The sequence below is a fragment of the Aphelocoma coerulescens genome, chromosome 2, assembly GCF_041296385.1.
Source record: "Aphelocoma coerulescens isolate FSJ_1873_10779 chromosome 2, UR_Acoe_1.0, whole genome shotgun sequence".
NCBI lineage: Eukaryota > Metazoa > Chordata > Aves > Passeriformes > Corvidae > Aphelocoma > Aphelocoma coerulescens.
Genome location: NC_091015.1, coordinates 158,152,991 through 158,164,847, shown reverse-complemented (window position 1 = coordinate 158,164,847; position 11,857 = coordinate 158,152,991). Strand labels below are relative to the sequence as shown.

At 49.3% G+C, this 11,857-nt stretch overlaps 1 protein-coding gene across 1 annotated transcript; it reads right to left on the bottom strand.

Moving 5' to 3' along the window:
* Positions 1-750: 750 nt before the first annotated feature.
* Positions 751-4,607, bottom strand: MYC (MYC proto-oncogene, bHLH transcription factor). Its single transcript, XM_069005480.1, has 3 exons — positions 4,526-4,607; positions 2,949-3,654; positions 751-1,893 (listed from the first exon to the last, which is right to left on the bottom strand). The coding sequence occupies exons 2-3, from the start codon at positions 3,637-3,639 to the stop codon at positions 1,331-1,333; spliced, it is 1,254 nt and encodes a 417-aa protein (XP_068861581.1). The 5' UTR covers positions 3,640-3,654; positions 4,526-4,607; the 3' UTR covers positions 751-1,330.
* Positions 4,608-11,857: the final 7,250 nt, after the last annotated feature.

The following is an 11,857-nucleotide window of genomic DNA, read 5'->3' as shown; positions in this document are numbered from 1 at the left end:
TAGTATATCTGGCAAATGTTAGGAATCTGTCAGGGCATATTCTTCAAGTAAGAAATAGCTCTCCTTTTCCTTTGCTCCCTTTTCTGTGTCCTTGAACTTTGTCTCCCTTGAAATCCCAAATAACTATTCACATTAATAAAGTGTTAAGGTGTTTGACCAAGAAGATTGGCTCTGCTGATTTCAGCACTTAAAAAGGGAAACCGCTCTGTTGCTTTAACCACTTCAACACTCAGCATCTTAGTTTATTTTCTTATCCTCTTTAACTTCTGTTAAAATCAAACAGGAAGCAATTAAGGTGAGCCTACTACAAAGCAGTCCTCAAAGTAGGTGGCTATGTCCCAAGTGCAGAATGAAGGTCATGCCCTGAAAATGTAACTATATGCATGTGGAAGGAATGCAGAGCCTATATACTGGGGTGACCAGTGAGAAAATACACCACTCCAGCTTTACTTTCAGCAGGCGGATGACCATGACCAACAGAGATGTTGCTACGACCTCCTGCACGGGGGACCTGGTGGCAAGGCAAGTTGAACTGACAAGGCATATTCGACCAACAATTTTATCCACTTGAATTAAGAGATGGAGTGAGAGCAACAAACAAGTCCCTACTAAGCTGCAAAACTATCACCATTTCCCCTCATCCAACTCCCCTTTGCCTTCAGTCAGGTTACTGCCATGATGACAGAAAAAGGAATGTCATGGAAATAGACATCTAATGACAACGGTGGGAGACAAAGTGAAGTCTTTACACAGGATTTAGCTAATTATATTTTGGGCAAATATTTATTTATCTAAAAACAAAATAAAAATCATTTTTAAAAGGAAAAAAGTACTTAAATAAAAAACAAAATTGTGAAATGTTATGGCACAGAAGTTCAAGACAAGTATAAATCCAGTTGCCACAACTGCGTATTAATGTTGCACATTTTTCTATAAAGGCTTTATTAAAGGTATTTACATGGCAATATGATGTGTAAATATGTACAGCAAGCTGGGGACAACTTTTTTCTTTTGGACTCTCATATGAAAAAATGCCTTAAATACAAAATTTTAAAAGAAAAAAAATTGAAGAGTTCATCCCCAAGCATGAAGAATGTCCCATCATCCCTTATGTCCAAAGTATCAGTTATGAGGCAGTTTTGAGGTTCTGGCCAAACCCTTGGGAGGTTCAGCCAAGGTTGTGTAGTCTCAAGTTAAATCGCACAGCATGCAGTTGCAATAGAGTTCCATACTCAATGGACTGCGTAGTTCATGACAGATATTAGAATCATTAATATTTTATCATCGTTTCAGTCTAGTTTGCATTATTCTAAGTGATGCTCCAGAGTTCCTATGCACAACAGTTCCTTAGCTGCTCGAGTTTGTGTTTCAACTGTTCTCTCCTCCGTCTCAACTGCTCTTTCTCTGCAATCAGTCTGTGTTCATCTGACTGGATGGAAAGAACGTACTCTGTTGCTTTTTTCAGGATGACAACCTTGGGAGCCTTTTCGTTGTTGGCCACCTCAGGTATCTGGTCACGCAAGGCAAAGAAACTCAACTTCAGCTCATTTCTCCTCTGGCGCTCCAAGACATTGTGCGTTCGCCTCTTGTCGTTCTCTTCTGAATCTGATGTGCGCGGACTGGAACATTTTCGGTTGTTGCTGATCTGTTTGAGAACTCTGCCACTGTCCAACCTTAGCCTTTTTGCAGCTGGGTATTCAACCTTGGTGGAGGGAGGAGCGGCATAATTGTGCTGATGGATGTTGACATGACACCGTTTGAGAACCAGCGGGCTGTGGCGGGGCTTACTGTGCTCTTCTGACGTGTCTGTGCTGGACTCTGTGCTGGATTCGTATTCATTCACTTCAGCTAATGTAACGACATCGATTTCCTCATCTTCCTCTTGTTCTTCTTCTGCCATAAAAAAAAAAATAAAAAATTATAACTTGTATGTAGAGACTCTCAAGACTACTGTATGTATAAGGGAAGGCTACTCTGAGTCGCACAATGAGGAACCCAATGACAAACCCTTCTTAAATCCATTTCATGATGCTGGACACTGCTTTCCCCAAGAGCCTTCCCGTTAAGGAAGCAATGGTTCAAGTGCAATAGGACACATAGACTGCAGTCCAAACCCTGGCTCCCTGATTTCAAAAAGTTGTAATGATCTTGCGTAATGTTGAGTGCATGAAAGATAGTAGGAAAGTTTAACCTCGGTTGTCAGCAGTACGGCGCAATAAAGCTCCCAGACTCAAGCTGCCCTTAATTATGGATTTAGAAGGCTTTGGCCACGCCTTAAAAGAAAGCTTACTTAACACACATGGGTATTCAGAGACATTTTCTGAATCTCTCTTGATCTGTTAATTTGTGGAAAATAGGAGAGAGTTAAAAAAAAAAAAAAAAAAAAAAAAAAAAGAGGAAAAAGGAAAAAGGGAAGGCTGTAGCGCTTTGGGTAGAAACTCACTTTCAAACCAGATTTACGAGGGAGCGGAACCGCTGTCACATACCTAAGGAAGCATTTCTTAAACTTTCCCAGCCCCATTCACTCCCCTGCAGTCACTTTCACTAGCACCTCCCTGACTGCACATTCTCCCCGCGGCTCTCGGGTTGGAGTTAACTCCTTCCCGGCCCACGGGTGACACTGGGAGCCAGCCTTATCGGGACCCCATTTTAAAGTTTAGCCCTCCTACACTTTCTTTTAATTCCTGCACCCCACCCCCCCCCCCACCTTTTCTCTCCCTTCTCGCCTGGAGGAAAACCTGGGCTGGTTTTCCAGGAAATAAACTGGCTGGGATTCTCCGTGCCTCGCAAACGTGGCATTTAAAAAAAAAAAAATCTCACACGGGGAGGGGGGCAAAAGGGGGGTGAGGAGGGAGGCGGGGGCGTGCTGCCTTCCAGCCGCGCCCCGGGAACCCCTGGCGCCGCGCAGGTTCCCACGCCCTCCCGGAGCACGCGTGGGTCCCACTCACCCGAGTCGCTGCTGGTCGTGGGCGGCGTGTCGACGCCCAGTAGGGACGCGGGGCTGGCGCCGGGCGGCGCGGCCCGCGGGGCCCGCTCGCTCAGCGGGTAGGGAAAGACCACCGAGGGGTCGATGCAGTCGGCGGCGGCGGCGCCCAGGTCGTGCAGGTAGAGGCTGGCGGAGGCGGCGGCGGACGCGGCCAGCCCGGGCGGCGGTGCCGGCGGCGCGGCGGACGGCGGTCCGGGGCGGGCGGCGGGGCCCCCCTCCCGGCGGGCTGCCTGGTAGGACGCCAGCTTCTCCGAGACCACCTTCTCCAGCTTGGCGGCGGCGGAGAAGCCGCTCCACATGCAGTCCTGGATGATGATGGACTTGACGGTCTCGTCGTCCGGATCGCAGATGAAGCTCTGGTTGACCATGTCCCCCCCGAGGAGCTCGGTCACAATCTCCAGCTGGTCAGCGGTGGAGGGGAAGCAGGAGGCGGCGGCCAGGCTGGAGCGGCGGCTGGGGGAGAGGGGCGGCGTGGGCAGCAGCTCAAACTTCTTCCAGATGTCCTCGGACGGGGCGGGGGGCTGCAGCTCGCTGCCCCGCTGCTGCGCCGCCAGGTAGAAGTTCTCTTCCTCCTCCTCGAAGTAGAAGTAGGGCTGCACAGAGTCGTAATCGTAGTCGTAGTTCTTGCTGGAGAAGCCGGCGCTGAGCGGCATCGCGGCGGCTGGTGCCTACGGGAGGGAGGGGGGAGAGGGGGCACCCGGGTGAGACGTGGGGGTCGGCTCCCCCCGGCTTCGGCGGAGCTAGTGGCCCCCCGATGCGCTCCCTCCCGGCTCCCCACGCCGTACCGGCAGGGAAATGCGCAGTCGCGTTTAGTAATTAAAAAAATATATACAATAATGATGGTAATAAAAAAAGCCCCACGACCCTCCTTCACCCCGTTCTAAGTGCGGCGGGACAATCGGGCGGCGCGACCTGACCTACGAAAGGGTCGGTTGCCGGGTCCCGGACCACCCTCCCCGCTCCCCCGGAGGAGCTCCGGCAGCCCGGCTCGGCTGGGCTCAGCTCGGCTCCCCGCCGCCGCTGCTCATATGGGGCACGGCTCCGGCACGGAGATCCTTCCCTCCCGGGACCGCAGCGCCATCCCTATCCCGCGTCCCGGCGGGAAGGGGGTGCCGACCGCCCGGCAGCTTCCAGCCGGGAGCCGGGCTGCTCCTCAGCCACCCACCTGGGCGTGCTGGCACTGCGCGGGGACAGGCAGCGACCTTGGCAAACTTTGCCAAATCTTCTCACATATACATATATAGTCGCTTATGAAGATATGCATATATGCAATATATGCAATAACCATAGCCTGCCCGCGCGTACACGAGAAGCAAATGCTCCCCTCCCCCCCAAAAAATTAAATTAAAATCCGAGCGCAAGAAAAAGGATGGGAACGCCGGAGCCCCGGCAGAGGAGAGCGTCCGTCAGGAGGGACCGTCGGTATCCAGGTCCGCGGAGCGCAGCCCCGCCAGCAGCCCGGGTGTCACCAGCCCGTGTCAATCCAAACGCCACAACCGCGGGAATCGAGTGATGGCAAGCGAAGAGCCCGCAACTCACCGGCTTCTCCAACGCGCCAGCTGCGAGACGTAGCGAGGCGATTATTGCAGGCGGTGAGGAAACAACGAGGGGAAAATGGATAGATGATAAAAAAGAACCGCCAGAAAGGACGGGGGAAAAAAAAAAAATTAGACAAAACGCCGGGAGAATGTAGGTCTCTTCCTCCCACCACGGTTTGATAAACCCCACGGAGCGGCGGAGCAGCCGCCTCCCGGCGCGGTCGGTCGCTGGTCCGGGGCGGCGCGGCGCGCTGGCCGGTACAATAGAAGTTAAGTTGCTTTTCCTCCTTTAAAGCGCCGGCGAGGGGCGGGGGGAGCGGCCGCGGGGGCGGGGGCAGAACCGCGGGGCCCCGCCGCGCTCCCGCCCGCCCCCGGCAGCCGCGCAAGCTCCGCACTCCCGCCGCGGGAGGGCGCGCTGTGAGGGGGCGGCCGCGCCGCTCCGCGCCCCCTCCGCCGCGCAGAGATCCGCGGCCGCGCTTTGCCCCCGCCTCCGCCGGCCGGGCGGGAAGGAGGGAGGGAGGGAGCTGCGCTGGGAGAAGCGATGCCGCGCTCCGCGGCCCTTTTTATTTATTTTACTATATTTTTTTTTTTTTTTGTCTTTTACTACGAGCCGCGCACGGAAAGGTCGGAAGTAAACATAGTAAAAAAAAAAAAGAAGAAATTACTATCAGGGATTAAAGGCAGCTCTTCGCCGCTCCCCTCCTCCCGCCGGCGTTCTCACAAGGGAGAGCGCGGTGGCCCCCGATGGCGGCGGCGGGGGAAGGGGCTTCACCCCCCCTCGCTCCCCTCGGTGAGGCTCCGGCACCTCAGGGCGAGCTGGTCCCGCAGCGCAGAGCGGTGGCCGAGGGGCAGCGGGGGAGGCGCGGGCTCCCGGCACAAAGGAGCGTGTGTAGCTCGGGCACTCCCCAACCCGGTCGCCGCTTGATTATCCCGCCTCTGCCGGCGTCTGCAGAGGATTAAACCGGGAGAGGGCGGAGGCAGAGAGACCCACGGGGGTCACCTTGCAGCCACTCTCCCTTCGGCGGTCTCCGCGTCTGCCGCCGCCCCTGCTTGTGCCGCCCCCACTCTGACCACCTCCTCCCGCTCCATGGTGATCCCCCTCCTCTCGGTGATCCCCGAGGGACGCGGAGCTGCGGCGGCTGCGGAGCTCCGAAGGGGCGCTCCCTCCTATCCCAGTTCTCCATCGCGGGGGGGTCCCGCGGGGACGCCGTCCCCGACGAACCTTCAGCTGCCGGTGACCCTCCCGGGCATCGCCGACCCTCTCCCGCAGCTCCTGCACCTGCTATTCTCCCGTCCCCCGGGGCAGCCGCCAGCCTCCAAAGAGCTACGCCCCGCGCATCCTGCCACCACCTCCCCACGCTGGCCTCCGCACTCGCGGGAGGTGGAGGGACACGCCGGTGTGCCCCCCGTACCCTTCCAGGCGGCTCTCCCGTCCCCACCGCGGGCAGCCCGCTGGGATATTATTCTATGCCTATATGCATTTATTCTCCGCCTCCCAGCATTTTGCTAAGCACACGCGAGCACAAGCCCTCGGGGCTGCGATGCGGAGCGCGGGGCCGCCCCGCGGGGCGGGACGGACCCCGGGAGGGACCCCCCGTGGGTGCCGCGTCAGGAGCCGCCGGCGCTGGGGGCGGCCCCGCTCCCCACGGCGGCCGCGCCGCTTCCGCGGGGCCCGCGCGCCCCCTCCCGGCCGCCGCGCCCGCGGGACGCGCAGCCCCCGCCGCGCCACCGGCGGCAGCCGCGACCCCCGGGCCCCGCCGCGCCCTGCGCTGCGCCGCCACCCCCAGAAAAACCAATCCGAAACTAAACAGGAATACCCCACCCATTCGTTTTTTCCGATCGTGTCTGAGGAAGAGCGTTTCGCCGAGCAGAGTGTGTGCAAACATCACAGCCCTCACGGAGCAAAGGGCCGTGTCCTGCCTGGTTTGAGAAGAAAACTCGGACCGTCTTCTGTCCCGTGTCCTATTGATAAAAGAAGGACAGTTTGTTTTTCGCAGAGAGGGTGATAAAACAAGAGCCGGGGCATAGGCGTGGTGTAGATGCATCACCTACTGACATTTCCAGAATGGGATATACGTACCCTTGCTTAGAAATGGCTTAAAATGCATTGTGCTATTTTTAAATGATATCCTTCTCTGTCTGTAGCAAAACTTGCTGCTGTAAATGGCAGTAACATGACCAGAGACAGGCCAGAAAGGTGCAAGATCCAAATTACTCTAGTTACAACTAGTGTAAAATGTGATATGGGCACTTGTCTATTTAGAAATACCATCAGTATCACCAGACCCACAGTAAATGTCCTCAAAATTGTAAAAGCTGTTAAAGTTCAGATGGAGCTGGTAATAGGAGAAATATTTTGAAATTACTCCAGTACAGATAGGGTTGAAAATCATGATCCCATTCATGGTTGCAGTAGAATCAATCTGTTGCAATTAACTAATATCATGGAGGGTTATGACTTAAAGTGGAGGGGAATAAGTAACATGAGCAGATGGACTCTTAAAATACCCTATGTTCGCAAGAATGGAAAGACAGGAAAGGAAGACTGGGAGAAATATGCTGTTGAAACAATACAGCCTTCAGGGGAAACAGTCTTTAAATTATTCTACAGGATTTCTCCAGGCTTGTGCAGACTGTGAGTTCATTTTTCTGTTGAGGAGCCAACTCTGAGGTGCACCAGCATGGCTCTTATGTGGCAGTTTTACTGTAGATAAAAAAGGTATTTTGCTGTGATTTTTTATGTTCAACCCCAGCTAAAAAAGAACAGAGGCAAGGTGTGAAATCAGTAAGTATCAATTTCCAGTAAAAAGGCCATTTTGAAAAAATAGGTGTCATACAGAAAGAATAAATGCACAAGTATAACATTAAGGTGACAGCAAAGTGATTTTCTTGATATGGAGGGGGTTTAGTGATCAATAGGAAATGTGAGGGGACTGAGCTGGGACCCTGGGTGGAATTTATGTGTAATGGCAGGGTGGGAACCCGTGAGAAGCAGAAATGAAAGCAAAACCTGAGAGAGAAGTGGAGATGGTGGGAAAAGCTCTCACACCCCATCTGGAAACCCCTGAGACATATCATAATGTGCTGTGTGCCTGTGCCACCTACTGCATGTTTTGTTCTCAGGAGACATCTGCAATTCCTTTTTCAGAGGATGATAAGCTGTCTAATAGTTGTATTATATGAACACTATACTGGGTCCAGCTCTGGGGTCCCCAAAATAAGGACACAGACCTGCCAGACCAAGTCTAGAGGAGGCCATGAAGATGATCAGAGGACTGGGGCACCTCTGCTGTGAGGAAAGGCTGAAAGAATTGTGGTTGCTCAGCCTGGAGATGACCTTACACCACCTTCCAGTAACTAACAAGGGCCTACAAGAAAGCAGGAGAGGAAGGGACTTTTGACAAGGAGATGTATTGATAAGATGAGGGAAAATGGCTTTAAACTGAGAGTAGGTCTATATTAGGGACCAGGAGGAAATTCTTCACTTTGAATGTGGTGAGACACTGGAACAGGTTGCTCAGAGAAGTTGTAGCTGCCTTATCCCTAAGAATGTTCAAGGTCAGATTGGATGGACCTTTGAATAACTTGTTCTCATGAAAGGTGTCCCTGCCCATGGCAGGGGGTTGGAACTAAATGATCCTTAAGGTTCCTTCCAACCCAAACCATTCCATGTGTCTATGAACTCGTATCTATCTTCAGAAACCTCTGCTGAAAGCTTCACTCAAATTCTACAGCTTTGCAGGTTTCTGGCCTTCCACCAGTGAGAAATAGGAAAGCACTAACTGGATACTAATTAGTCTTGGAAAGTCCTAAATCCTTGAATGAGTGATACACCCAAACAAATATGCTCAGTGCAGTCAGAGCCACTAAAATAAGCTAGCACACTTTTGCTGATAGCATCTGTGCAGAGAATTGTCCCCACTGCTACCCCAAAGGACCCCAGTCCAAAAACCAGAGATACTGCAGAGTCAAGGAGAATCAGATTTGCCTTATTACTCTGAAAGCCAGAAAATAAATGAGTTACTTTTTCATCTCTTTCAGCAGCTGTAATTTCTTTAACAATAGGAGGTGAGATATGTGTAGGCAGAATCTGACAGTGTTTCTGCAAGCTGCACAGCACTGACTAAATGAATAACATCTTCCTACCCCCTTCCTCCGGGCTCAGAGATTCATATGCTGTGCTAATGAGTACTTTCTCAGGGGACTTCCCCAGCACAGGGGAGAAAGGCAGACATCTGGGAGGGCCACTGTCCTTGTCTGTTTACTGTAGTGGAAAACAGAGACCAAAATACACCTCCTGTCAAAGATGGACAGGACCCACCACTGAAGTTTCCATCCAGCTAGCTCAGTATAGCAGCCATGGTCCATGGGCATTCAGAATGATCATAAAGTGTGCAGAAGAAATCAGTGGGTTTTATGGCTGATGTGTTATCAGTAAGTATGAATGAGAGAATCACAGATGTAAAATAAAATAAAATATGCTAGTTTCAAACCAGAGGTAGCATATATGACACATATCACATACTTAAGTCTTGTCTGCTGTTTTCATCCTCACCCTGTGGATGTCCATCTTCAGGCAGAGATGTCATCGGATCAGTGAAAGTGGTATCTAGTGTAATTTATTTATTTGACTCTCTCTCATCCTCTCATCTATGTGCCCTAAAGTGTTTGCAGCAAACATGGCAGCTTCTTCCTTGGCATCATGTCAGCCTGTGATCCTCACTATGAAAAAATTCAAGTTGTTTATTACCAACAGGAAAAGGGAAATGTAGAGAAGGAAATTGATGAACACTGAATGGGGACAGTGCTGAGTAAAGAAAGTGTTACATTGATATTAAATTACTCTCCCCAGAACTACATTGAGTGCCACCTCCCTCACAGAAATCCATGGAAGTCTCAGAAAAGTAAGTTTTATCATCAAGAGAATCAGGAGAGAGCTTGAAGTGCTCCTCTGGTTTGGGCAAACCAAAGGATATTCAAAATGATACTTCTCATGATCCTGAGCTAGGATTTTTATTTCTTTTTTTTTTTTTTTTTTTTTTTTTTTTTTACTGTTAAAACCAAACATTTTAGATTTTAATTTTTCAATCTGACAGTGCACATGAAATAGGACTTTTTAATTATCTGTATTAGTTAAAACCAAATATTTCAGATGTTGATTTTTAAACTGACTGCATATGAAACAAGTCTTCAGTGAAACAAAAGCACGAGCAAGTTTTAAAGGTGGTCTGGCACTAGACACTTTTGTATTGGTATATATTTGTCTTGCTTTGTCCTATTGTCTGGGATCCTGAAATTGAAGAAGACATCAGATTGGAATTTTTGAATTCAGAGATTTTGGAATTTGAATTTTTGTATTTTTGAATACAGAGAATAAAATCCTTTACATCAGCTTTGGTCTTTCCATGGTGTTCAGCCTTTACCTTTTTTGCTTTGGGGTAAAATTACCACAGATGTTAATTTAACTTTGTTTACAGACAGTTTGACTTTGCAGTTCGTTCAAACCATCACAGTACCTTTGGTATCAAATTTTAGTTTGTTTTCAAAGTGGGCAGGCCTTGATTAGTTTATTCTTAGTTATATAAAATGAAACTATTTATCTGTGCATACAACTAACTTAAAATCACAAATAAACTTCTTTTTTCCTAGCTATTTTTGTTGCTTAAATATACTACCTGTAAACTGATCTAAGTCCCATAGAAACAACACCAAAAATACAACCAGTTTGAATTAACCTTCCTACATGAATTAGCACCTTTTGACATGGATAACTGGAAGGGACCTAGCTAACACCAGTAGTTTCAGCATTCCTTGATAAAAGAGAGTTTTGTCCAGCTGTGGATTAAGGGTGAATTACAGGAAATCTGCACTGATTTAAGTGTGTGATAAATCAGATAATTTTCAAGGTCCCTGTGAAAGATAAACAGTTATTTTTGAAAGGCTGGATAATTTAAATTTCTCTTCAAAAAGAAAAAGCAGAGCTGTTTCAGAACAATCAGTCCCAAAGGCCAGTCACACATCCCTGGCCTCTGCATTCTCTGAATTGTATGCTGCAGTTATCAGATTGTCAAGACATCCCAGCTCTGCTTGATTAAGTCCTCTTTAAAGTATTAAGGCCATTTGCAACTACTTAATGATCCTTTTAGGTACCACCACTGTCAAGCCCTGATCTTTAGAGCTGTAATGGGATCAGAGCCTCTTCCATTGCTGCAGCCCTTCAATATTGGTGCTCCCCTGTACAGGAATCACTGTCAGCTATGAGGCACCAGGAATGAGTTTTTCTGCCTCCCCATGCATGTGAAGCCACCTCCATGTTGCACCTGCAAGTGCAGAGTCCCCCTCCTTTTGGCACAACACCGAGGAGGTTTGCAACTTTGCAGCTGGAGAGAAGGAATGAAAGTTATCATGCAGGTTTCTTATTAATGCTTAAGAAAAATAAATAAACCCTCCTGTAGCAACTTCCTTGCAGGTTTGGTATGAAAGCAGAGGAGCAAAGAGCTTGCTGTCATTCTTGCTACATGTCCTGTGGGGGCACAGCTTCAGAAACATCTGAGTGCATCAGATATTATCTGGAGGAAGGAATGTGTCAGCTGGCAGCAAGGCTGGAAACGATTGAAACAATTGTCAGCTGGACCATTCTTATAGCTATCTCTTGTCTCTTTGAAAATTAATATCCAACAATCCTGTCCCATCTACAAACAGGTGAGAGTAAAGGACCCTTCCAGGAATTATGCAGCTGGTTGCTTTAAAGGTGAGGTATCTGATTGCTATCAAATTAACAGATTCAGCCACGGGAACACATTCTGAGAAAGAAAGTGGCCCTATTGAAGGAGAATGTCTGGAAAAGTAGGTATGTGTGGCCTTTAGAAAACACTGGAGAATGGAGGTGTTACCGGTCTTGTTACAGCTCATAGGTGGTTGGATCTGAGTTTGTGGGTAGCTGAAAAGGTATATGCAGTCTACTTATCTGAGCCAATGCAAAGTCCATGCTTTCTTCAAAGTTCTGGTGAAGATCATCAGAGCTCCCTTTTCTGGCTCCATGTTGAGTAAGCTCAGAAATGCTCACAGGTTTTGCTTGTCTTGTTCAGCAGGTGAAATGATGATTTTCTTATCCTCATCCCTTATATTAGTCTTGGAGGTCCTGTTTATGTCTTTATGGGAAGGAGGAAGGTGAGCTTGTAGCAGTGAGTTTGTAAGTATTTACGAGAAACATTCCTGACTTAACATGTCTGTCCTCCATGTGTTTCTGTTTATCAAGTCATGTTTTCTTTGGACTCGTTTATGGAAGAGAACAGTCACACTTAAAAATTATACTGGTGAATGATCACGTTTG

What these genes read in the sequence shown, in the direction of transcription:
- MYC (XM_069005480.1), bottom strand. Translation starts at nt 3,639, where the DNA reads ATGCCGCTCAGCGCCGGCTTCTCCAGCAAGAACTACGACTACGATTAC. An exon ending in CACGACCAGCAGCGACTCGG is followed by an intron (nt 1,894 to 2,948) that starts GTGAGTGGGACC and finishes TTTTTATGGCAG; the next exon opens with AAGAAGAACAAGAGGAAGAT.